This window comes from Perca flavescens, chromosome 18, assembly GCF_004354835.1.
Source record: "Perca flavescens isolate YP-PL-M2 chromosome 18, PFLA_1.0, whole genome shotgun sequence".
Classification (NCBI taxonomy): domain Eukaryota; kingdom Metazoa; phylum Chordata; class Actinopteri; order Perciformes; family Percidae; genus Perca; species Perca flavescens.
In genome coordinates, this window is record NC_041348.1 from 23,680,573 (window position 1) to 23,706,361 (window position 25,789).

A 25,789-nucleotide genomic window follows, 5' to 3' on the forward strand; every position below is an offset into this window, starting at 1 on the left:
TTGAGGGTTTATTTTGAAGGCAAAAGTCACACAACTTCCGGTACTTTGTTTTGTTTGTATCTGACTTAATGCAGACCAAGGGCAGAAATAACGCGCGCGGTGGCATTGCTTCTTTCGACGTCAGTGGCATACCATCAATTAAAGAGCATACATTAAATAAAACAGGGACATAGTCATTTACTCACTCGTTAATTCATATTTTATCAGAAAATTCACGCCAAACACTTTTACAAGAGGCTGTGTTTGTGTGACGTGTTTCGCACTACTGTGAAAGAGAGAGGTTTGTTCCCTTGGAGACGCCGTAGCTCGTTCTCTTGCGCGCAGTTTCCGCCCATTCCAACCTCAGCAGGAAGTGGGCAGAGTCCACTTAAACTAAGCGAACTATCAAAACAAAACTATCAGCATCACTTTCAGCATCTCCGCACATAAGAGGGCCTGTCATCATTGTCATGGACGGTGTACCGACGCCTTTGCGGTGCTTTAATGAGTGCCATTCCGCAGCAATGCTCGTGGATGACGGGGTGGAAACGGTGACTTCACGGGAGCAGGTGAGCGGAGACACAGATTAGCTTCATTAGCTAATGTGGCTAATGCTAACGCCGCTGAGGTTGAGTGGCATCTCTCCTCTCTGGATGAAGGCGCGTCTGGAACAAGTGGGACAGAAATTCAACTCTCACACACTTATTATACCCCTGAATCGGCCCATAGATTAGAACAATGATCGGAAACCGGTTCTCGTCCACTAGCTAGCTAGCTAGCTAATTAGCAAACTTGAGCTTTTTAAGTAGCTAGCATTGTAACTTAACTTAATGAGATTAAGTATTTATGAATTAAGTTAGCTAATGGCTAAGTAACTTAAACAGTTAAGCCTTGGTACGACGCCGCCCATTAGTGTAAGACCGTTAACGAGACTTGGAGGAAAAGCTCCATATCAATTAGATATTGTATGGTCTTGACTTATAGTTTGCGTGTGGCTAAATTCAGGGCCGTAGCAATTAATTAAGAGACCCTCTGAAAGAAATGTGACCACCTTTCCTCAATGTAGTTGGTCCCTTCCAGCCATAGGCCCCTAGAATAAATTGCTGAGATAATATTATCGGCACAATTAGCCAATCACAGATACATTTCAATCTGCATATGATTTTGATTTTAACTATTTCAATTGATAGGGGGGAGCGCATGTTCGTCAATATTGATATTTTGAATTATGTTAAAGTCCTGAGGTTAGCTCAACAGCTAATTTGCATCCATCAGCTGATAAATGCCTAGAAACTGCCAAAGATAAGTTTGAGGTAATTTCGAAACAGCGTGTCCATTGTATAGTTTGTCAAACAGAGAGCACCGACACGTTTATCTTTCAACTGTAAATGTCATATCTAGGTCGTATTTCTTTAGTAGTAAAGCATTGCATCTTTTATCCTTTTATCAAGTATTTTCAATTGATCATATTACAAATTGACTCTAAATCATTTTACATCCTAACTCTGGTCATTGTTTGTTTAGTTTTTATTTGTTTATTTTTTGGAAATCTTTCTAGGTGTTCTATCTGAGGAGGTGTGCCAAGTCAAAATATAACTTCAGAAAGTTCAGATGTCTTGTGAAAATTAAAAAGTATTTTAAATTGTTACTAGTGTGTTGCATATGTTTGCATTTTAAGTATGTTGCTCTGTAAACCAACCATACCTCTGCTCTGCATTTGGTTAATGGTAATGGCCAGGTGATGATAGGCTGATCTTCATAATGACTGTTTGCACGCTCCTCTTTCCTGTCCTTTCCTTTTAACTAGAAAAAAGTGGAACGCAGCATTGAAGAAGTCATCAGTGTTTACAAGCAAATACACAGCTTACCGCAGTAAGTATTCAGAGAGAAAATGTGTGCTTCTACAGCTAACAACCCATCTCTTAAATAACAAGTTCCAACAAATGGAAGCAGCACAGACCTTGGTTGGGTTTGGATATATTAGTTTAGAGTTTTCCTCTGACTCATGTTTTTCCCACTGTTCCGCTTGGCCTTTACACATAGAATTTTCAGGGGGGAAAACATGTTTTGTACAGTAATAAAACATTAGAATTGAAAAGTGCCCAAGCTACATGATCGCAGTGAAGAATTTCTAATTGCAGTACTGTTCCATTAGGTCCAAGTTGTTTTCACATCAGTGGTATTGATGCGGTTACACACTGCCTAGTGCTTACCGACATCCACCCGAGATCTGACAAGAAAATCTATTCCAGGAAATAGTCCGTTTGAAAAACTCTGCCCTACAGACATTATTGTTCCTTCTCTGACATTTATCTCAGCTGTCAAAAGACGACAAAATTGTTACAAAAATGTGATTAAATATATGCATTATAAAATAATGGGGAAGATCTGAACCATTGTAGGACTGGCAAACGATTTGACATCCTCAATATTGAGCATAAATTAATGAAATATTTAATTGTTTAAAATGCAGTCTGCTGCATTGATTTTAATGCTTGTACAAAATGGAAAATTAAGTAGCTTTGCTTTTGCTTCCTGTTAGGTCATATTCCGATTTAATAAAATGTTATCAGACTCATATCAGCTTGAATACAGTCTCCAGTTGTTTAGCTGTCTAGCTGACTAGCTGGCAAAAATGCTCTACATGCGATCTGTTGCTGATTTTAATAAACAGACTGTAGATGATCCGTAATCAGAACAGATTTCTCTTTGACTTCTAAATGTAACTGTCAGCCGCACAGCATGTGTTCTGTACAGAATAAGCCTTTAAATCAAACAAATAGCAATCAAAATCCCTCCAATTCAAAAACAATAAAGTTTATAGAAAACATTATCATTTTGAGTCGATTCTGAGCTGTTAGATCAGCCGAGAGGCAGGCGTTTCCCAGCATGCCCTGGGTCCGCCTGGGTCTCCCAGTCGGTGAAAAGCAGCTGCGCTGCCTGCGTCTCAAAACGTGCGGCCGCCTTGATCTTGTGAGGTTATCGTTGCTCGCGTGTGCATGACGTCAGAGCAAGTCGGACACAAATCTAACCGGCATGCAACGGGCGGCGATCACTGGCGATCCATTCTGCGTGGACCTAGCTCATCTCGAGATCATCATGTGGAACCCAGGAAGAGTAGCTGACTGCTAATAGGGATGCTTTTTAATAAACAATCTGTTCAAAGGACTTATTATATTGAATACCAGTCCTTCCAGAAAACTGCAGATTTTTTTTTGTGATTGTTGCGGGCAAAAATCCTTGACTACACGGCACGTTTTCTTAAAAATGCAAGGAAATATGCGGGATATTTATGCAATTTTATGCGATGAACTTGCAAAAATTGCGGGAACTTGCAAAAACTGCGGTTTGATGAAAAAGAGAAAAAAAAAGTGATTTTCCCCCAACACCCTGCTTTTTGATGATGTTCACGTTGCGTAATTATGTCACTTCATAACGTTCCCATGGCAACAGGGGAAAATGGCTGCTCTTGTGTGAAGTAAACGCAACATTTTTCAACTTTCTGCTAAGATGTGACTTTTTTTTGCAACGAAAATGGGGGGATTATGAAATCATTTATTTTTATCGTTTCAATCATTTTATTTTACTGCCATTATGAGACACTTCCAAGAGCACTGCTCATTAGCTGTGGCTGTTTTTTTTTTGTTTTTTTAATCACAGACACCGGCTGTTTGCTTGTAGAGATGGCTGCACAGTGATGTTATCTAAATGGTGTGTTGATCAGCCCACGTACTTTGCTCCTGCTATCAGCTGGCACCAGTCTCCTCTTAATGGGGTGACTCATCTCATTTCTATGACAACTGTGTGTACCTGAATGTCACCGGCATTACAGCCAATGGGAAATGTACTAGAAGAAAAATGAACGGTATTCATCAGTAGAGGTCACACATTTAGTAACAATCACCTTTTTGGTCTGGACTTGGGGGTTCAACACAACACAGGGTTAATTTTCATCTTTTAGGGCTTTTTCCTTTTTTATTTTGAAAGTGGATAGGTATGAAAGGGGGAGAGAGATGGGGGATGACACGCAGCAAAGGGCAGCAGGTCGGATTCAAACCCGCGGCGCTTCAGGACTCAGCCAACATGGGGCGAACGCTCTTACTGGGTGAGCTAGAGGTCGCCCCTCTGAAAGGTTTTTTTTGAGGTCAATTGCACTCGTCTCACACGAAAGGAAGGCATCCAGGCTTTGGTTATTTTCTGGCCTGCTTAACATAATTTTAGTTGTATAAATGTTGCAGAAATGTACTTATGTGTTCTTTTTAATTGTTGTTGATGCTGACATGTTATATTTTACCACCCACATCTGTCAAATCAAATATGGATTTTTGTCAGAATCCAATACTGGTGCAAGGCATATCAATTAACAGCAACAGCCTACTTAAACACTTGGACATTTCAGGCATCCAAAGGAAGGCCGAACATGCATCCAAGTTGACTGTTGCTTTTAATAAAAGAACAATTTATTGTTAAATTTAGTTTCGGGGGCGGTAGCCAGGAAGTCAAGAATCCAACTTTCTCCAAGGCAACTCCACCCCAATAAGAAATGTTTGACTTGACACCAAAAAAGCTTTTGTTCCACATTATATTTATTCATATTCATTCAACGGTTTCAACTAGACTTCTTCCCACTGCCATGACTATTATTTTTGTGGAGGAAATCTCTTTAAACCTAAAAACAGCACCTGTTAAAGATGCTGAAAAAAACAAATGCACACACTACAGTTAATGTGTGTGTGATTGTAGAATGTAAACTTCTTCTCAGGTTGTTAAATTAGCAGAAAAACAACTGAGGACACGACCTTACTGTTGTCAGTGGATGCTACGTCCCTGTGTATCATACACACAAGTCACAAAATTGGCGGTTACATAATTGGCCAAATATGCCACTAAAACCAACATGAGACTGCCAAAACAAAACTCAGAATGTGAATGGAAGTTCAAATGATTATTTGGCCTCAACCAGCAGAATATCTGCTCTCCTTTTTTTTTTTTTTTTTTTCCCAGATGTTGGTTCTGCTCAACTTCATGCTGAAATGATAGGTTTGATTTACTTGCACGCTCGTCTGTTGCCAGGTCTGCCCTCAACTTTTAAACAGCCGTGTTGAAACCTTGTCTGACGAGCATAACTGTGGTGGGCGGACGGGTCTTAGCTGCTTAGCACTGGTCTTGTCGTCACTTCTGATTGTTGTGTTGCAGAATTTGTGCGGTAGAGTGTAATTACAATCGTGGTAGCACAAAGGGGAGGATTAATGCCACATCTGACTGGCAGCATTAATGGCCCAAGCTAGTTTGCAGTTCTCATCCCTGAGGTGGGCCTTTTTAAAGGCACAAAACTCACGAAAAAATATGTACAAAACACAAACGATATCTAAAAACAATGATTCAGTAATATAATATCTTGTCTTTATTTTTTTTTATCTTGTCTATCTCTAGTTCAAAGTGATGCGTTTGTTACTTTTCCCCTTCTTAATGTGGACAGACCAGAATACTCTCCTGCTAAATAGAAAGTGAATAAAACCTTGGGAATAAAATGCAAATTAACAAGACAGGCTGATACCATTGCCTTATGTAATGAAAATAATTCTATTAATCTGTTTCTCTCTGATTTTGTGGTATAGTTTTTAATGTGTTATATATATATAGATATATATATATATAGATAGATATATATAGATATATATAGATATATATAGAGATATATATAGATATATATAGATATATATAGATATAGATATATATATATAGATATATATATAGATATATATATAGATATATATATATATATATATATATATATATATATATATATATATAGATATATAGATATAGATAGATATATATATATATATATATATATATATATATATATATATATATATATATATATATATATACACATATATATATATATACACATATATATATATATATACACACACACACATATACACACACACACATATACACAGGTACAATCCTGGAATCTCTTTTCAATAAAAATGAAAGCAAAAAGCCTTAAATGTGAGTGTGAAGTGAGAAGCGAGCAGAGAGATTACCTGTTGGACAACTGATTGTTTGAAACATAAACCCCTCATTTTGTGGTTACACATAATATTAAAATTCCAAAAACAGGTGTGGACAAGGATAGCATTTCTATAAAAGGGAATGAATTACGCCTCTTATAACTGTTTCTCAGATTTCTTTTCTTTTTGACATTTTCTGTTACTTCCAAGCTGCTAACCCTATTTCTAATTGATCTTTCTGTCCTGTGTTTGGTCTTCAGGCCAACGTTGTTGCGGGAACAACACTACCAATATCTCAAGAAGGGCTTACGTCACTTATCTGATGCTTATGAGGTACAGTATAACACATGCTGAAACATCTTTTATGAAAATAATATAATGTCCGCAACACTGCTTTAAACTCCCATATTTAATATAAAATGCAACGTTTCGACCCAGCTGGGTTATATTTTCGTTTTAAGTACTTTCATTTGTCCTGCACCTGCCAGAAGGTGGGATGTACACACAGTTACTTTTATAAATTTTGAAACATCTTTTATGGCCATGTAAGTGTATGATAAACAATGACACATACAGTATGACCGAGTCCTCCCCTGGCGTTCACTCAGCGGTTGCATTAGTTCCTGTGTGTCAGTAATAGCCAGGACAGAAGAACAGTAACACTCGCTGCCTCTGGATGATTGGCTCTCTCTGCATTAAATAGAAATCCCATTGCAAAGTTCTCCACGCAGACAGACCCCAGTTCAGTATATGACGGACTTAACCTCAGACTTGATCATCATCAGTGTTTCCCTTTGATTGACAGCCAGTGTGGTGCTTTTACACTGTGTAGTATTTACTGTATATGTCCAGTTCAAACATTGTAGCAATGTTGGAAACTGAAATTAGAAGTCAGATATTATAAAATAAAAACGGTACAAAAACAAACATTTACAGACCACTGAAAATAAGTGGTGTGTTATTTTTGTGTTTGTCAGCTCTGTCATTTTCCTCCGGCTCAGTTTACCCTCGTCTCTGCCTCTGACTGACTGATATCACTATCTCGTTTATCTCCATAATTGGTCATCCGATGCCCGTGCTGTCTGTCCGTGTGCGGGTAGTGTCTGGATGCTAGCAGGCCATGGCTCTGCTTCTGGATTCTTCACAGTCTGGAGTTACTAGAAGAGCCCATTCCTGCTGCTGTTGCCTCAGAGTGAGTTACACACGCACGCACACACACACACGCTACCGAGGGGCTCTGCCAAGGACTTTATTTTTTTAAATTGTATTACCATTGCATCATTCTCATAATTACTAGAGTAGAGCTAATGCTGCTGCAATGCGAACATGTTGAGAATTAACTGCAGCAGCTACACACAAACAGTCTAATTGCAACAATAGTTGTTGTTTATTGTGTCTTACAACATAAAAATTAATTTCAACCACATGAACCTATAACACACAATAGAACAAGCAGTTGTGTTTTATTTTAAACGTGTTCATGCACCCGTAAATTCAAACAGTGTTGCTTTTATTGCCACCAAAATGTCATTTGATTAAATTACTGCCAGTCCAAAGTTACACTCCGCAAACCCCATAGCGAGTAGCGATGCCAGGCTGGCAACCCACTCTAATTATTAGGGTGAGGCGTGCCAACACACCGGCTGGCACTGCCCAGCGCCAATGCCCTCATGCTCACGCGCACACAGACACACAGGCCCTGTTTTAAGGATTTATAACAATGCAACCTACAACAGATTGCTTTCTCTGTCCCATCAAGTGTACACTTTGGCCAAAGTTAACGTCGCTTTCCATTCCATCTCGGTTTGCTCTCGGCATACTCGCAGTTTTGTAATTTTTTATTCCGTGGCGGAGGATGAAAAGGACATTTGTGAGAGCAGCAGCTCGGTGAACAGAGGCTGGAAAGAAATGAAACTGCTCTGTGCCACGTCAGCTAGAGGGAACTAAGCCAGTGGTGCTCGCTTTACTGTCAGCTGAAGCTCTGCAGGCCTGAGATGCAGAATTAAAGCTATAACGATCGAGTGGATAGAAAGTTTGTGTGTTTTTAAAAGGAGTGAGAAAAGTTTTTCCAAGTAAGACATACACATTTGTTTTTGAATTTAGAGGAAAAGATCTTGTGCATGTGGCATCACCCAGCTTTATATGTAGTTAAGACACATTGTGAAATCTGTCCCGTACAAGCTCAAACAATAAGCCACTACCGATTCAGTCTTCCATTCAGTCTGCTCCCAAAATGATGCGCTTATAATAATTTATTTAGCAGTTGTCTATCTGTATAAAAGTAGGGAAAGTCTTTCTTCAACATTTCATTGAACAAGCTTACTATTTCCCTATCTGTGTTCAGGCACTTTTGTATAAACTACACTGGCAAAAATTGTGCATCAAAACGCACATTAAAAATGCATGCGCTCATGTTTTTATACCACTGTTTAATGCTTTTATCTTCAATTCCATTGGTTGCATAATCGGTGCTGATGCCGCAATCAAATATGCAAGACACGCTTTGACATTCTCTTTTTGTGATCTGATAGGTCAGTATTAGTATTCACCTGTTGTTATAGTGTCTGTCTATCTGTGTAAGTACAATTCAACAATTTCTTGGCCATAACTTTTTGTTCTTCTCTCCAGTGTGTGTCACTTTCTGGCCCGCTGTCAGAGCCCAGCAGGTGGTTTTGCGGGGGGACCAGGACAACACGCCCACCTCGCCCCTACCTACGCTGCTGTCAACGCCCTCTGTATCATCGGCACAGAACAGGCCTATAATATTATAGACAGGTACAGTGATGTTTCACACAACCACAGTCACCCCACTGTCTTAATACTACACCAAGGTGACGTAATTGAAGGTTTATGGTCGTGATTTCTGTATTGACTTTTTTATTTATTATTAAAATTTTAAAATTAAATTAAAATTATTTATAAAATTTGCAGTACTTAAGCTGTTCCACTTGCCTTCCGCCCTTCCCTTCTGTTCTTTCTCTCACCTTATCTCCTTCACTGTGCCCATTATCTCCCCTCCTGCTCCTCTTCTACTCTCTCCCCTGGGCTGCTGACCCTCTGCAGGGAGAAGCTGTTAGATTTCCTAATGTCAGTGAAGCAGCCAGATGGCTCGTTTGTGATGCACGTTGGAGGAGAGGTGGATGTCAGGTGAGAGCTACCTCCTCTACCCTTGGTTCCCTTTCCCCCCTTTTTATTTATTTATTTTTTTCATTTTTCATTTCAGCACCACACAGGAAGATCCATTCTCAGTCAAAATTAAGAGCATGTGCGTGACAGTCGACACATTTAGTGTTTTCACCTAATAAGTGGCACATAAAAAAAGGAAAAGTCTCCTTTTTTCTCCCTTTCCTTTGGTGTTGATAGAAAAGATGAGAAATACCCACATCTTGCATTTTGCGTGTGTGTGTGTGTGTGTGTGTGTGTGTGTGTGTGTGTGTGTGTGTGTGTGTGTGTGTCTTTGAATCTGCTATGTGTGGCAGAGGATTTTTTAATAAGCAGCTTTGAGGCACAGTCTTCTGTTTTCAACAAAGAACCTCAAAAGTCAGTTACTTTTTCACTCTCAGGGGAGGCTGTTATCTGTTGCCAACCAATTAATGTTCTGCTGCCGTTATGTATTATTTAAACTCTTTTTCCTCTGACGGGTTTTCTTATCTGCCGCTGCCCTGTGAAAGCGGCGTATGGTAATCGTTCGTGAGCTGAGAAAAATACGTTTTTATTTCCAATGGGTTTAACGGGTTTAGCCTAGAAAGCAGGATGATTTGCTCAAACCCACTTTTCATTTAAGGATAAATGGGGTGATTTTCAACATTGTTCTTATTGTCACCAAATCCCATGAAACGACCAAAAACAACAATGAATTGATCATACCAAAAAAGTCTCGTCTGTGTATCTAAAGCCTGATATACAGTAAAAACACATGTTCCTTCATCACCATGAGTAGTTTATTTTAAGTCAGTCACACATGCACTGTCCTGCTGCTGTACATACTCACTACAGCACTAAATGTGCATTAATCCACAGCTGATAATAGTCACCAATAAATGCACTATATGCTCAAAACTACAGTGCCCAGCTGTTTTTTTGTAAATAACATATGGCCTATAAAAAAAAGAAATCATTTGTGACTCTTAACGATTTATGTTTCAGTATAAACAAATGGTTTTGGGGTTGAGTGCCACAGACAGGGTGGGGAAGAGACAGACTTATTATAATTGTAATTTAGTTTGTTGATGATGAGAAACACATTGAATAACACCAGCCTTATCCTTCAAATGAGAAAAATGATTTAGTGTATCTAGACATGAACTCTGGATATCTATATTCTAAAGTGGTATGGCTAGCTCACTGGCAATGCTACAAAGTGTACATGTATCTTTTGTATTATCATCATCCACAAATGCCCTGAAGAGGCCAAAACCAATACCGAATTTGTCCTACAAGCTAAGTTTGATATCGAGCCAGTGTCATTTACTTTGGAACTCTACGACTACATTTTTAATCTCTGGAGAGAAGCTTCATGTCGGGTAGACTTTACTGAGCATGCTCCGAATTGTTTTTTTCCAAGGATACTGGTCATGCGCGCAGGAGTAAGCTGTCAGGCTTTGGCTACAAGACTTGTTAGACCGATCAGCTCACTGTTGTTTCTGGTCTTTTCAAAGCATTTCTCGATAATAATCAGAAGAGATTGGTTATTAATTCCTAAAGCTTTACAGTCTCTTGACTACAGATGAAAACAAAACCTATAAAAACAAAATGGATGTTTATATTTGGCCTGCTGGCAGTCTAAAAATATGAATCTTTGGATAATGTGTAAGTGTAGGAAGAGCAGACTTCCTGTCTCTCTTTGTTGATCCATATCAGCCTGTGTTTTTTCCCTTTTTTATAGGAGTGCATATTGTGCAGCCTCTGTAGCGTCGCTCACAAACATCCTCACACCTAAACTGTTTGAGGACACGACCAACTGGATCCTCAGGTACAAACCACAGCGGCCTATTATTTAATTATTAAAGTCCTTGTTGCCAGGGAGAGTTTTTATTGTGAGTTTTATTTTTCTGTGTCTCCAGTTGTCAGAACTGGGAGGGTGGTCTGAGCGGAGTGCCGGGTTTGGAGGCCCACGGTGGCTACACTTTCTGTGGCACAGCTGCCCTCGTCATCCTGGGCAAAGAACATATGCTGGATCTTAAAGCGTTGCTGGTGAGAAAGACACGCTTTCACAATCGCAGGCACATGTCTATAACAAATAAGAATACCTTAAAACAGGGTAACCTGTGGTGCTGCTTGGCTCGAGTCCTAAAGACAAACAGATGCTATCGGTATCCGTCACAACAGAGCCTTTGTGCTGAAGCAATATCTCTTTTTATGATATCCCCCTTGGATTATGTGAGGCACCAAGCAGAAACGGAACAAGATTTCATGAAGTAAAACGACTGATAATGCTGGCTAGAGACCCATCTTGGTATGGAATATTCCACAGCTTTCGTCTTTTTTTGCTTATTTAGATCAAATTTTGTCCCATATCTTAGATAAGTTTCCTTGAATGTGTATTCAGTAACATTTTCTGTCTCGCAGAAGCATTTAGAAAAGTAGCTGGAAGCGACACTGAGACATTTGTTTTCCTTTTAGTTTCTATGTTGCCACTAGGCTCTTGGCATATTGGAGGACAAAGTTTCCATCAGTGGCTTGTCACCACTGGGACACTGTGTTGATCCCTGTAGGGAAATTCTCGTGCCATTTGCCTGCGACAGCAGCCCTGAAGCTTTAGTTTGGGTAGAGCTTTAGAGTTGTGCTCAGGGACAGGCAGATGCTTAATGACACGGAGCTCACTGTCATCCGGGAAAAAAAAGAGAAAACATTTTCTCACATCTCTTATTGAAAGCTACTGTTCAGAGTCAGATTTGTGTGTTGGCATCATTTAGTCAAATTCTAGATATCAAGAATGTAAAACGCTTTCCCAGCATCATACTGTAACTGTTGTTCAGCATATATGAGAGAGAGAGAGAGAGAGAGAGAGAGAGAGAGAGAGAGAGAGAGAGAGAGAGAGAGAGAGAGAGAGAGAGAGAGAGAGAGAGAGAGAGAGAGAGAGAGAGAGAGAGAGAGAGAGAGAGAGAGAGAGAGAGAGAGAGAGAATTTGTCGGCTTCTTGAGCCGTGTGTTGCCAATGCGCACATCTGTTTGATTTATATTTTTATTTGCTCCCACGATCACTTATCACTGCCATGGTTGCAACTGAAATAATAGTCTAAAGCAACGACAGCACAAGTGTAATTCTGGTCAGATCTTGGTCCTGACTGATGGGGAAGTGATATTGATAAGCGTTGTGATTTACGCATTTACAGCGTCTGCTATTTTTTTGCCAGCTCTCCTTTCTGTTTTAGGAAGCAGCGAATGTATTGCATTTTACCTCTAAAACTGTGTCTCTGTTCTTCATATGTATGTAGAAGTATGCTCTTCTTATGTAAAATAAGCAGCACAGGTGGATGTTTGCGATTGGTCCAGATGTGCAAACACCGCCTCTTTTATGTGAACGCACGCGCCGCTGGATTGGGAAACCCTGGGTTGATTGAACTAGGTGTTAACCACCGTGACACAGCTTATGCGGGACCGCGGTTGTTAGGTTAGGAGAAGCCGGGTAACTGAAAGAAATCCAGGGCATGTTGATCTGGATTCGTAGTACAGGCCTCAGGTGAGCTACAGAGGCGCCTCCCCATAATAGTCTTTTATATTGAAATTATTTGGTAGGAAATGGATCTACAACACTTTTGAACATCAAGAAGAGTCAAACATTGATGACAGTGATGTGAGGATTTTGCTGTCTCTCTCGGTTTAATATCATTATAAATCAAATCTCTTTGGGTTTGGGACTGTTGGTCAGACAAAACATTTAAAGGCCATCATTTGGTGTTTGGAAAACTATGATGGGTATTTTGCACTACTTTTAAAAGTAAAAAGTTTTTACCCTTAATCTTCAAAATAAATCAATATTAAAGTAGAGATTAATATTCATCTGATCTGGAGACTTCTTTGAAAACATCTGCATTAGAAAAGAAGATGTCTGAAGAATGTAGTCTCTGATTTACAGCAGACTAATGATAATTGATTTTTTAAGATTCTGAGATCCCATACAGGGTTTGGTTAGTTTTTTTAGTTTGACAACCATTTTGTTGTCTTAAAATGACGCAGTATTTGAGTGGGTGTGAACAAAAATGGCTTTTATGAAGTTGTGCTTTGAGTGATATCGGATGAGTCACACTGCATTAAACAGCCCCAGCTCCATCTCTGAGAGATTGAATTAATCATTAACATTGAGAAAATATTCATGTTGATGGCAACACTCAGATGTATGTAGCCTTGTATTTGTTATTTATTTTTTACCCAGTGTTACTGTTGTTCCATTTTTACTGTTTTTCCAATGATTAATGTAGTAATGTAGTGATTAGCATGGACATTTTTCTCCTGAAGAATCTGTACAGTGAGTACAGGGCTGCACAAACAAAAGTGTGCTTTAAGAGTGTGTTCATAACCTGAAAATGAACGTTTGAAGTGGAACGATGCAAATGTTCCACTGCTGTGGTGGAATTTACAGAAACACCATGTTGTGGTAAAGGGATAGACAGATTATCAGCCCCGGCCGATTATCAGGACGTTTTATGGCAGTTTGCAGATAATCTGCATCAGCGTTTTATTTGCCCGATAACCGATAAAGTTAATAATTAAAAAGTGCGCTACTTTGGCTCGGCCACAGCTCTGTCTCTGTCGCTCTGCTTTGGTTTCACTCACCACTGAGTCTGAGTCTGCCCACAACACTATCCATCACTATCTTTTACTGTGTATTATGTTGAACGTTTCTAATGTATTAAGTAATTGCTTAAAGCATTTAAACAAGGTTTTGTGACAAATCTTAATTTTGACTTAAAGATTTAAATTTTCACTGTAAATGCATATCTGTTCTAAATATCGATTACCAGTTTCATTAACTACTAATAATCGGTGTCGGCCTTTTAAAAACCAGCATCAGTCGATCCCTATTGTGGTATGATGAGACTAAGGGAAAGCTTGGACAACATCAGGTCATTGATAGGTCACAGGTCAGGGGACGAGAATATTCGGCCAGTCTCTAATAACCAAACCTGTTCATGTATAATTATGTTCGTCTCTACAGATTCAGGGAATCAAGGCAGCTGCATGACAAGGGAATGTTTTGTCTCAGGGCTGTCTCCTTTTGGAGGTCGGTGGGCCAGCCACACTTTAGCATACTTCCCAGAGAGAGAGAGAGGCTGAACTATAGGCTTTAGCATCTGTGTTTGGGCGCCTGCAATATCTATGTTTACCTTAAAGGTTCAGCTAAACATAACGCCTCCAGCATGAGTTTAAATACACCTTCAGGAAGACAGGAACTTCAGAGAGTTGGGACAGCACTGCACGATACCACATCGTGGTTAAACTGTATACTGCCTGCTTAAACGTCTCCTCGATCGAGTGCTCATTAAACGCTCCTGTGTAAGTCATCAGTGACTACGTTTACAAGCTGTCAATTTTCGGGTTATGGTTGGGTTAAGGTCACTATTCGGGTTTCTGAAACATTCGGAATAACCCGTTTACATGCGTGAGCAGAGAGAGTTACTCCTGTATACATGGAATTTGTAATCAATTGGCAATATCCCGATGTAAACGGCGACGCACGGTTAGCGTCTGGACAAACCTTGTTTTGCGTAACTTTTCGGTCACCTTCTTATAAATCTCACTATCTCGGTACTTTCTGCCGTCAACAAAAGACATTTATGTTCAAGGTTTTCACCACACCAATAAAGAAATTGGTTTCCTCCTCACTCCAAAAGTGTGGTGCTGTGCTGCTTCTCGCCATGTTTACCTCTACTTCTTGTTTACTTCCGGTATACTACGCGCAGGTTTTCTAGCGCATACAAGAAGTTCCTCTACTCAAAAGACCAAGATTCCTAGCGAATAGAACATGCGCAGAATACAAATCAATGTTCCTTTTGATGGGGAAATGCCGATACGTGTTTACATGACCAAAACTTCGGGTAAGAAAAGGGATGTAACCCAGGGATCATTTTCGGGTTTTTAAAAACAGGAATATGAGCATGTTTGTGTTTTTGCCGGTGTTTACATGGCCGTGCACGACCGGGTTATTGCTAATATTCCAGTTTTGAACGGGTTATTGGCTGCTTGTAAACGTAGTCAGTGTCTCCCGAACCTTCTTCACATGTGAATGAGTTGTGCTGCTCCTGAGTTTTTCCTTAACAACTGCCATGAATGAATCAATGCCAGGTGCTTTGTTTGAATGTGACAAGTGTCCATGGCATTGCACAGGACAATATTACATGTTTGCTTGTGAAGGATAGAGAAAGGGAAGCGGCTTAATTCCCACAGCGCAGCCTGGCCAATGAGTGATCAGTCTGTCAATTCTAATCAAATAAAGACTGCACTAAACTCAGCAGCAGCATGCATGAAGCATTTATGGTGTAGATTACTGATCAGAGATCCTTGTGACTTCATGAGGAAAAAGCTAGAACATTATATTTGCATGTGACAGCCACATGACTCTCAATGTTGAGAGTATCTACCGTTGTCCAGGTATTCATTCTTGCATGTTTTACACTGTGCACATGTTTTACATTTGAGTGTGTATCCTCAAACTGGTGTTTTGTAAGGAGTTTACACACCGCTCTGGCTCGGCTACTCTGTAGCTATCCTCCAGCTATCCTCGACCTCCTCTTTGTTACACTTGGTTTTTCACTGAAACACAGTTTTCCTTCTTTAGTGGCTGAAATGAATCCTTGAGCAAGCGTTAATAAGCCAAACGTTGTCCTCCATCTTCCGCAGACAGACTTGACCCCAGCTGGTATTTAACCCAATATTCCATAGTAATATTCCATAGTAAATGTCCATTGTCGGCGTCGTTTCCATGCTACCCATTCATTTCTGTGGGAGCAGCCGTGCAATGCATTCTGGTAGCGTCGTGGGGACTTTGGAGAAGCTGGGCGCCGCGTCGCCCGCTCCTCATTTGCATGAAGTTAAAACCTTGCAACTTAATGCAAATGAGGAGTAGGGCTGTCAACGAATATTCTAAATTCGAATATATATTCGAATAGTTTTTAAAAAAACGAATTTCGAAGGTGAAAATTAATATTCGCATAAAAAAAAAAAAAAACGCTCGCGGTAGCAGAGGCTGTCTGGCTGTCTGCTTTGCTAGCGCACCTGAACCGTTTTCTTTGCTTGCCAGTGGTCGGTGAAGAGAAACTTCCAACTGCTGGCGGCGAGCCCACTAGCGTGCAATGCTGGGATGCGGGGCGATCCCTGTATGTGAAAACAACGCGTATATGGACATGTACCATAACTTAATCCAAGCCACGGGAGACTGGATGTGCACCAATTGGTTTTTTTCATGGCAGCAATGTTGCAAATCCATAACCATTTTTAAAATATTAAGACAGTGTTTTCCCCTTATCCCTTCAACTACGGCTCTGCGTCTGGACCCGCATAAACCCGGGGAGTTTCCAGCTCTGGCGATGTGGAGGGTAGATGTGATTAAACTCAACTAGAAGATCGGAGTTAAACCTCCTTAAAGTTTCCTAGGGATGCACGCGCGATTGTATTAAGCGTGTGTTTGTTGTGTGTCTTCCTCAGCGGTGGGTGGTCAGCAGACAGATGCGATTCGAAGGAGGCTTCCAGGGCCGCTGTAATAAACTGGTGGACGGCTGCTACTCCTTCTGGCAGGCTGGACTCTTGCCTCTACTCCACAGAGCTTTATTCAAACAAGGTACTGCATCGTTGGTCATGGCAAAGCCCTGGCGCGGTTTTAAAACGTCTTTCTTTAAGAGCTGTGAAAACACACAGACTGGCCACTAACAATATTGAGAACACCGTACTTTTTTTTTTTTTTTTTTTTTTTTTTTTGGACCAGTAATTTCATTTAACTTAAATCAAAACTCATGCTTATTAAAAAAAGAAAAAAAATTGCCATGACATAGCAAACGGTCTAATCACAGAGCATGTTATTAAAAGGATCATTACCGCTTTCTCTCTTGAGAGTCAACTCAATTGCAATTTTCCCCACAAATATGTAGAGAAAATAGTTTCATCGGGCTCAAGAATTCTCCCTATAGCTACCACAAAAATCAATGACAAAATGGAATTTTGTTCACAATAAACCAAGAAAACCTCTATGCAGGTATTAAGTGTGATTAATAAAGTTTTCAGAGCTGCACTGGATACACACAGTGGCTCAGTACAGAGTAAGGTTGGGCACCAAAACCCAGTTCCAAATTTGAACCAATCCAAAATGCCAATAACCGGGTAAAAAAAAAATTTATATATTGTGTTCTGCTTATTCGTTCCTCAACAACTACACATGGCGCTCTTTCTGGACTGGACGACGCTGCTCAAAGCCATGTTTAGGCAGTATAAGCATGATGACGCTGATCACCACATTTGTAAACAAGGTCTTCTTGTAATTTCACCCTCATACATTCTTTTTTTCTTCTGTTTTTAAACCAAAAAGTGAAACGGAGTCTAAAGTTGTGTGTTTGGCTGAACTGTTTGTACAGGAGAGTCGGAGCTGAGTCGGCAGCGGTGGATGTTCGAGCAGCAGGCCTTGCAGGAGTACATCCTCCTCTGCTGTCAGAACCCAACAGGAGGCCTCGTGGATAAACCCGGCAAGTCAGTACCACACTATGTGCACACGCACGCACACAGGCGCCGGCAGGATTGTATTTCATAGTATGCACAAATACCGCCCGCCAAAGTGGTTTGCTCTGCCAGAAATGAGCTGTTCTTATAATATTTAATGTGAATAAAAGAGTCCTTAACGTAGAGAGAGAGAGAACCTGATTTCTGTGTGCCATGTAAACATCATATCCCAAATATGATCAAAACCGGGATAAGCCTCATAACCACAATATTCATGTCCATAACACACATGACTTAAACAACATGCTAGCTCCGCCCGCGGGTTTAGCGATAGCCAGCATCCAGCAACACGTTTATCTACAGATCGAGTCATAAAAATGAACATTGTGATTAATAGTGCACAGGTTGTTGGTGAAATCACGTATAATTAATGAGAAAATTAGTACTGTGAACAGAACTGCTGTCGGCCGCTTCCTCTTGTGCGCATTTACGCATTGTCATTAGATGTGTTACAGAAAAAAAAATAATAATAATGTACGGACAACACACACACACACACAGTGAGTCACATGGTTTTTACTCATGCACACCATTTACACTGGCCTGTATTATGTCTTCCTGTGTCCAGATCCAGAGATTTTTACCACACGTGTTACTGCCTGAGCGGCCTCTCCATAGCACAGCACTTTGGAAACATGGACCTCCATCATGAGATGATCCTCGGCAAGGAGGACAACCGATTGGTGAGACTGCAGCAGAGCTGGGCGGGAGGTTCGGCTGAACAGGGGTGGATTCATTCAGAAATGTTTGGGGTTTTTTACTATCAGAAAAGGGTTATTTTTTAGTAGAAACAAATGGAAACTGCTGAAGGTATCTCCAGTATTAAAATGGAAGAATAACTTCTCAAAAGTTCCTGAATAAAACAAAGGCGCAGGTGAAGGAAGTTTGTTCTGCACAATGAGTTGTTTTGGCTTGGTGGTTCCCAACATTTACTTCTGCAGACCAATCCGATGAGCTAAAGTACCTTTTTATTGTTTATTGACCCCTGAAACTGCCGGTCGGGTTTTAAATGTGTCCTTTTGAAATTATTTTAAACTGGATGTTATTTTAAGTTACTATTTATACAAAGATGGATAGTGTTAGAATAACTGTGTCATTGCGGAACAACTAACTGCTGGGTTTCTTGCTTCGTGTTTTTTGCTGTAGGTTTAGTAAAGTTTGCATTCGTTTCAGTACACATTACTCTATTTTGACTTCTCTGCTAGATTGCAAACTCGTTTTCATGCACCGTCAATTGCAGCAGGTGGTGTTTATTGGAATAGTTGGACTTTATGGAATATATGCTTATTCTGTGTCTTGCTGGGAGGGTCAGCGCCAGTAGCCCCTTGTTTCGAATCACTGGTTTAGAACACTCTGCTGCAGGAGCTGTAAGAAAGGCATCACAGCAGAGCAGACAGCAGTGTAGTAGCTTTCAAATGTAAAATATCCTGTTTTTGGCACACATCTGTCACATCTGTCCAGTAGCGAACCGCGACTCTTAGGCCTCGTTTACACGTACGTGGTTATTTTGAAAAACGGAGACATTTCCCTTCGTTTGTGCCCTTCGTTTACGCGCAAACGGAGAATTCGCCTCTGAAAACGAGTCTTTCTAAAAACTCCGGCCAGAGTGGAGATTTTGGAAAACTACGTTTGCACATTTGCACGTAAACTGAGACAAACGGAGGTTTAGGCAGAGAGGAGAGAGAGGAAGTGATTTGTACTATTTTGTACTATTTTCGGGATTCTGATTGGCTAACGTGGGCTTGAGCTTCTCGTTACACTGCCACCTACAGGTGGTGCATGCTCTTGACCACACACACACACACACACACACACACACACACACACACACACACACACACACACACACACACACACACACACACACACACACACACACACACTTTAAACACTTTAAACTGAGAGGTTGAAATCTGTTTATGAAAATAGCCGGACATGTGTAAACGTAGCATTAAACCTCGCCCCTCTGACCCCCCCTTCCCTCGCCAGGAAAAAACAAGCAAACTACCAGCCTGCCTTATTTAATTGTGTTCTCTCTCATAGTACTGCAAAAGTTAGTTCATGGCAATTCCAGCTGTGAATCAAAAGTGAACATGCTAGTCCAGCCTTAGCAATGCAACGAGCAAACAGCATGAAGAGAGTGAGAGTTATCCCCATAACAAAAAACCTGCTGAATTCCTAAGACAAAAAAAAAAAAAAAAAGGGAAATCCTCCGTACAAATAATCACATCATGACACAAGCTGTGTGCGCGCCATTCAGCGAATATGGTGACAACGGGTTGCAAAACGAATGGCAGCATGACAGCCACCCCCCTCCTACCACACAAAACCAACTAAATGTCATGTGTCTACACAGCATGACAGCGTGCGCACAGCCACGGTCATTAGTGACAGACACATCACAACCATGGCCAGTGAGCCTACCACCACAAACAAACAATATTGTTAATACATATTAGATTGGCACAGCAGCCTATTAAATACAGGTATATGTGCAGTTTATTGTCCCAAATTCCCCCAAACAATGTCCTTAACCCTTGTGTTGTCGTTTGGGCCACCGGGACCCAAAGGACAACACAAGGGTTATGTACTTCTGTTTATATTAAGAAAGTTTGTTTCTAGAGCACATTTAAACACAGTTTAAGCTGGCCAAAATGTTGTACAAACAAGCACTAAGGTGCTGTATTAACCCTTGTTTTGTCCTTTGGGTCACAAGGACCCGAAGGACCACACAAGGGTTAATTATGAAACCTGCTAAACCACCGGTGCTGTTTAACTGGTGTTTTATAGTAATTAATATGGGCGTGATAAGTTTGCCGCTCAAAAAGTCATTTATTAAGTCATTTTGTTGCAAATGTGTATTATTTACAAGTGAAAAAAATGACCGGGCAACTCCCCGTTCTTCGGAAACGATTGTGGCAAATGAGGCCAAATGTTTAACCGGCACTAATACACACAGTTGCCACAATTTGCAGTGTAGCCTAAAGAAATCATGATAGGCCCTACTTGCCTAACCCCCACCCCTCAAAACTCGTTTTATAAACACAACGGGACTTTTCCGGCCGCACCCCGACCCAGTCACGAACGGCTCTGCTCACCTGAGGGCCCGGGCTACTCCAGACCAACCGAAGCACTCGGGTGCACGGGTATCGCTACATCGTGGAGGGATTCTGACTTGGAAGCGTTCAGACATAATCCCGCAGATGGTAGCTTTATCACTAAACTGCACCTAGACCTTTTAAATATATATGTATGTTACGGTTTATTTGGGGAAATGGTCATTAAGCAGAATTACAGTAAATGTGCATAACATTGGTGAATTTACAGACTGACCCATAAGTCTTCATGATGACCGTTTCCCCAACGTATACAAACGGTGGCAGCGGTGGCCAGGATAAAATCAGTTGGCACGGCGGCCTATTTCAAATAACTTACCGGATGCTGATCGCTCCACCTGAAAATGAAGTTCATGTGTAATAGCTGGAGTTGGAATGCCTCTCCAAACATTTTCTGGCCCAAATTAAGCTCTGGTGTGAGTCTTTATTTGCTCTTTTAAAGGTCCTGAACACCCACACAGGTGTTGTGAGTTAACCGGGATGATCTTCCCAGGCCTGTGTGGGCGTGTCTAGGCTGACTGATTGACATTGCACCTGTTAGGGCGTGACAAATGACAGCTTTATCCTTGTTATTGGTAGAAAAAAAGATTTGTGGCCAAATGGACCTTTTTCACAGCAAACATTTTGACTTGTCTTATGCTACGTTTACACGTGGCTGGCTATTTTCATAAACGGAAATTTCAACCTCTCCGTTTTCAAAAATAACATCGTGCACAGCTGTCAGTTTTCAGAAAAGTGTTCGTTTACACGTACCCGTGTGTATATATGCCGTCAAGAGCACGCCAAACCCGTAGGTGGCAGTGTAACGAGAAGCTCAAGCCCACGTTAGCCAATTAGAATCCTGAAAATAGCAACAACAGCAACAAATCACTTCCTCTCTCTCTCGGCTGCCTAAACCTCCATTTGTCTCAGTTTACGTGCAAAAGAAGTTTTCCAAAATCTCCACTTTGGCCGGAAGTTTTAGAAAGAATCACTTTCAGGCGAATTCTCCGTTGGCGTGTAAACGAAGGGCACAAACGAAGGGAAATGTCTCCGTTTTTCAAAATAACCATGTACGTGTAAACGGGGTAATAGTAGGAAAATCACAGCTGAAATTGATAACCTTAATGATGGCTCAATTCCATCAAATGTCCCAGTAAGCTAGTTCAGTGAATCAGCATGCCCAGTACCAGGGCCTCTCCTAAGTGGAATGCAGCCATCATTAATGGTTTTGAATTGCGCCTGCCGGGGCCGCTTGCTCGGCGCTCGGACAGTCCCACTCGGAGACCCCGCTGTAGGACCCCGGAGGTCTTTTAGACCGGGCACACACACACACACACACACACACACACACACACACACACACACACACACACACACACACACACACACACACACAGAGCGCAGCAGGCAGAGGAGAGATATACCATAGATAGACTGGGGGGAAGGGGACTGAGTGCCCAGGGCCCTCATGTGAGGAGGGCCCAAAAATATGCTAGAATTCATAGCTTTGGCTGCAGGGAGGGGCCCATAGAAAATGGCTTTCACAGGGCCCAGAATTTGGAGCTACACCCCTGCACATACCTTGAATGGTAAAATAAGCCTTAACATATTTTTAGAAAAGATTATTCATGTTTTTTTCTGCTGTTGATTTTCAACTTTTTCATCTAATCTAATAATGCCTCTGAACCAGATGGGAAAAACACAACATCTCTTTTTCTTAAGAGCCTAGTCCTCCATGAAATGCATATGTAAATATAATGTGAATGGAATGTTTTAAGTGTTTTTGCCCGTATAATATATGTCCACTTTCTCACCTGGTTCTCCCAGGTCCCTCTCTTTGTCCACTCTCTCTCCATCCTTCTCTCTCTCTCCCCATCCTCCTCTCTCCCTCTATCTCCTTCCCTCCGTCCTATCACTGACAATCACATACAAAACATTTTGTAATCAACTAGAAAGTAATCTTCAAATAAGAGAAAATAAAACACAGTAGTTCTACCATAGACATGTCTTATAGGCTACCTAGCCATTTTCTCACCTTGTTCATCTTGCTCTCTCTGCCCTTCTCCCTCTCTATTCTCCTCGCTCCTTTGTGCTGTCAACCAAAAAGCAAATGTAATCAACTAATCAACAGAGAATGCATTGTGTAGGCTACCAAAGTAGAGCTGATGAAGGTCCTGCTACTCCCGAAAACATGTCTTTTCGCTTTTTTCTTTTATTTGAGCCGCTTGGGTAACTTTTTTTTCATTTTGGCGTTTAGACCATTGACATAACAGAAAGCTTTAGACCGTTTAGACTCGTCTTTCTCCGTCTCTGTGTACTTCCAATTTCTCCTGTCACCGTTTGTTTATCTTTGGCGGTGCACTGTGGGACGGACTAGTCCATTTCATTGTGAAAGTAGGGGGTGCTGACCTCTCTCAGCAAGCAGGGCGCCTGCAGCTGCTGGGGGCGCTGATCTGCCAATTCCCCACACAGTGAAATGATAGAAAACAGAAAAACGCTTCGCAGCACAGAGGATTATTTATATATTTTTTTTAAGTTAAGTGGCTGCCCGGTTCGCCCGTGCCAAAAACCACATTATCACAATAAGGACTTTATTTTCAGGGGTGCTGAGATGATATTTAGGGGTGCTTCCGCACCCCTAAAAATAGCCTAGCGCCGCCTATGGTAACAACCACAAACAAACGGGTCGGCGGAAATACTCATGCGCACAAAGAGCGAGTTTGAAACCTAGATATTAACAGTCTATGGTTTCAACATGTATTTCGTTAAAAAAGCAAGACAGCGGCTGCTGCTGCAAAAGAGAGAATTGGTGTGGGAGAAAATTGCTGCTCGAGTCAATGCGTACGCATTAACTGTGTATTAATTTCATATTTAATCACAATTAACTTTACTGGTGAAAACTGGAAATGTAGGCTACACCTATAATTTTATTCAGGTGCAATCCTGCGGGCGAAAAAGTAAACTATACTATTCCCATTCTGAGGCTGCAGCACCATGATCATTAACAGAATTATAAGTATAATCATTTATTTCTTTTTTTAATGGCTCTCACTGGTTTGTGTCCAGGGAACACGTTTAAAAAACGTTTCAGAGCGATCACGCTTTTCTGACGGCTCTACGTGGCTGTACTATTACAGTATGATCCGCTGCTGTTGTAAAGAAAACTGCCGTTTGCAAAAAACGTAATGCGACACAAAGAATCTGCTGGGATGTTAAAGCCTGTTCACGATGTTGAACTAGTGGAAGGATAAGGTATCATATCTAATGGACTGTGATAAAAAAAAAATACCTCTCAAATCGGTTATGTGGAAATGAAAAAACATCTAGTCGGGACTCAATATCATCTCCCGACGTAAACTCTCTGTGAATTAATACAGCTTTTTCATCAACGGGATTGTCGACAAAGGGACATGACATGTTTGAGGAAAAAAAACATTTTAGTCTGCCTAACATAAACCAATAGGCTACGTTTTTTTTTATTCATGCAGATAAAACTGCATTAAAATGCGCCTGATACAGACTGAATGAATGAGGAAATGAGTTTCCCCTCCGATGAGAGAAACTCGAGTTTTTTTCCCCCCCGTTTCTCTCAATCAAAATAACTGAAAGCCTTTTTTAAAAGTCTCAACTGCTCATGTCTCATCCCTTTTATTTCCCCACCATGTAGTAAATTATTAACATATTGGCTTTTTTAACATTATTTTTTTTTATGCAGATCCAATTTCACATGAATTTAGTCAAGAGAGCATGACACGGTTCCTCAATTTTGCACCTTCTGAATGAATTACATGCTTTTAATTTTCAGTGAGATGGTCTGTGGGTTTACTTCCTGATCAGGTTACATTTTTATGCAAATCTAAAATGAGAAGCACTGACGTTGGGTGATGTTGAAAATAAGATGGCATGTGGTAGCACTGGGTGGTTTTATTTTCCTGTTTCCTGTTGTATTACTGGCAGTAAATTGATTACAGTAAGTCTGCCCCCTCCCCCCCTCCCTATACATGCATATATCACCTCAGATTATAATACATTTGAGGGATGCATTTGTCTCACAAATATTGAAAATGCCATTTACATACAACTTAATACAGTGCAGAATTGTTTCAAGAAATTGATTCTCCTTCAGCAGACCAGTTTCATTCTGAAGAAACGGATCAAGAATAAGAGCAAATAGATAAATGATTTTTGCTCTTGTTGCTCTCTCGCAGGCTCCAACGCATCCAGTTTACAACATTTGTCCAGAGAAGGTGGCTCAGGCCCTGCAGCACTTTCACCGGCTGCCTGTCCCTGATGGCAACAGCCAGCCAGGAGCCTGTGCTGACGCCAGAGTGTCGGACCCCACCACTAGCTCAGGATCAGGCGACCATCAGTCCTAGTTAGTCATCAGTGGAGACGTCACCGTGTGTCAACCAGCCAACTCTGGGGAACGGACTCGAACCAGCAAACAGCAGTCCGGTCTGATGTAGACAAGCCCCAAAAAACCGGTTGGACAGTCGACCGTCGGTAGAAATGAGGGCTGGAGTTTAGGAAGAATTTGCCTGAATAAAGGTCAACAGTTGTGTGTGTGTGGGCAACTTAGCATTCAGCTGAATTTTTGCTTGCAATGCGTAATGGTTTTCATTCTCTGAAATAAAAGCGAAACTTGGTTAAGGTTTCTGTATGAGTAGTAGTTTGGACTCGTCCAGACTATATTCCTGCCTGAAAGCAGGAAATAAAAACAATCAATCTCTGAAATAAGATTTCAGCAGGCTGGCTACTGGCTGTTACTCAGATTAAAAAAAAAAAAAATCAGCTTGTCCAGTTTTTTCCCCTCCAGTTAAAAACTACACCAGGGTAAGGGGAGAATTATTACATAAGCCATTAAAGGACATTATGCCTTCTGCCACACCTGCCAGCATCACTGGAAACCAGAAAAACCTGAAGTTCTGTTTGTCTGCTGTACCAATACAAAGCAAATGCAGATAAGAGGGAGGAAAGGTGAGAA

The 25,789-nt window shown here is 41.0% G+C and overlaps 2 protein-coding genes across 2 annotated transcripts in view; one reads left to right on the top strand and one right to left on the bottom strand.

The window, feature by feature from the left end:
* Positions 1-21,213, bottom strand: part of rab15 (RAB15, member RAS oncogene family) — a 37,978-nt gene extending 16,765 nt beyond the window's left edge. Inside the window, exon 1 of the mRNA XM_028604510.1 lies at positions 21,143-21,213. The gene's annotated coding sequence lies outside the window, so the exon portion shown is untranslated. The remainder of the gene's footprint in view (positions 1-21,142) is intronic.
* Positions 136-25,549, top strand: fntb (farnesyltransferase, CAAX box, subunit beta). Its single transcript, XM_028604506.1, has 12 exons — positions 136-548; positions 1,787-1,851; positions 6,263-6,335; positions 7,103-7,194; positions 8,631-8,777; positions 9,066-9,149; positions 10,888-10,974; positions 11,066-11,195; positions 16,646-16,778; positions 17,566-17,677; positions 18,276-18,390; positions 25,014-25,549. Exons 1-12 carry the CDS (start codon positions 450-452, stop codon positions 25,179-25,181), a joined length of 1,305 nt encoding a protein of 434 aa, XP_028460307.1. The 5' UTR covers positions 136-449; the 3' UTR covers positions 25,182-25,549.
* The last annotated feature ends 240 nt before the right edge of the window (positions 25,550-25,789 follow it).

Bases quoted from the DNA above. Each gene is read 5' to 3' on its own strand.
- fntb (XM_028604506.1), top strand. From the start codon at position 450: ATGGACGGTGTACCGACGCCTTTGCGGTGCTTTAATGAGTGCCATTCC. The intron at 1,852-6,262 runs GTAAGTATTCAG...TTTGGTCTTCAG, and splicing joins CAAATACACAGCTTACCGCA to GCCAACGTTGTTGCGGGAAC. The intron at 8,778-9,065 runs GTACAGTGATGT...GACCCTCTGCAG, and splicing joins GCCTATAATATTATAGACAG to GGAGAAGCTGTTAGATTTCC.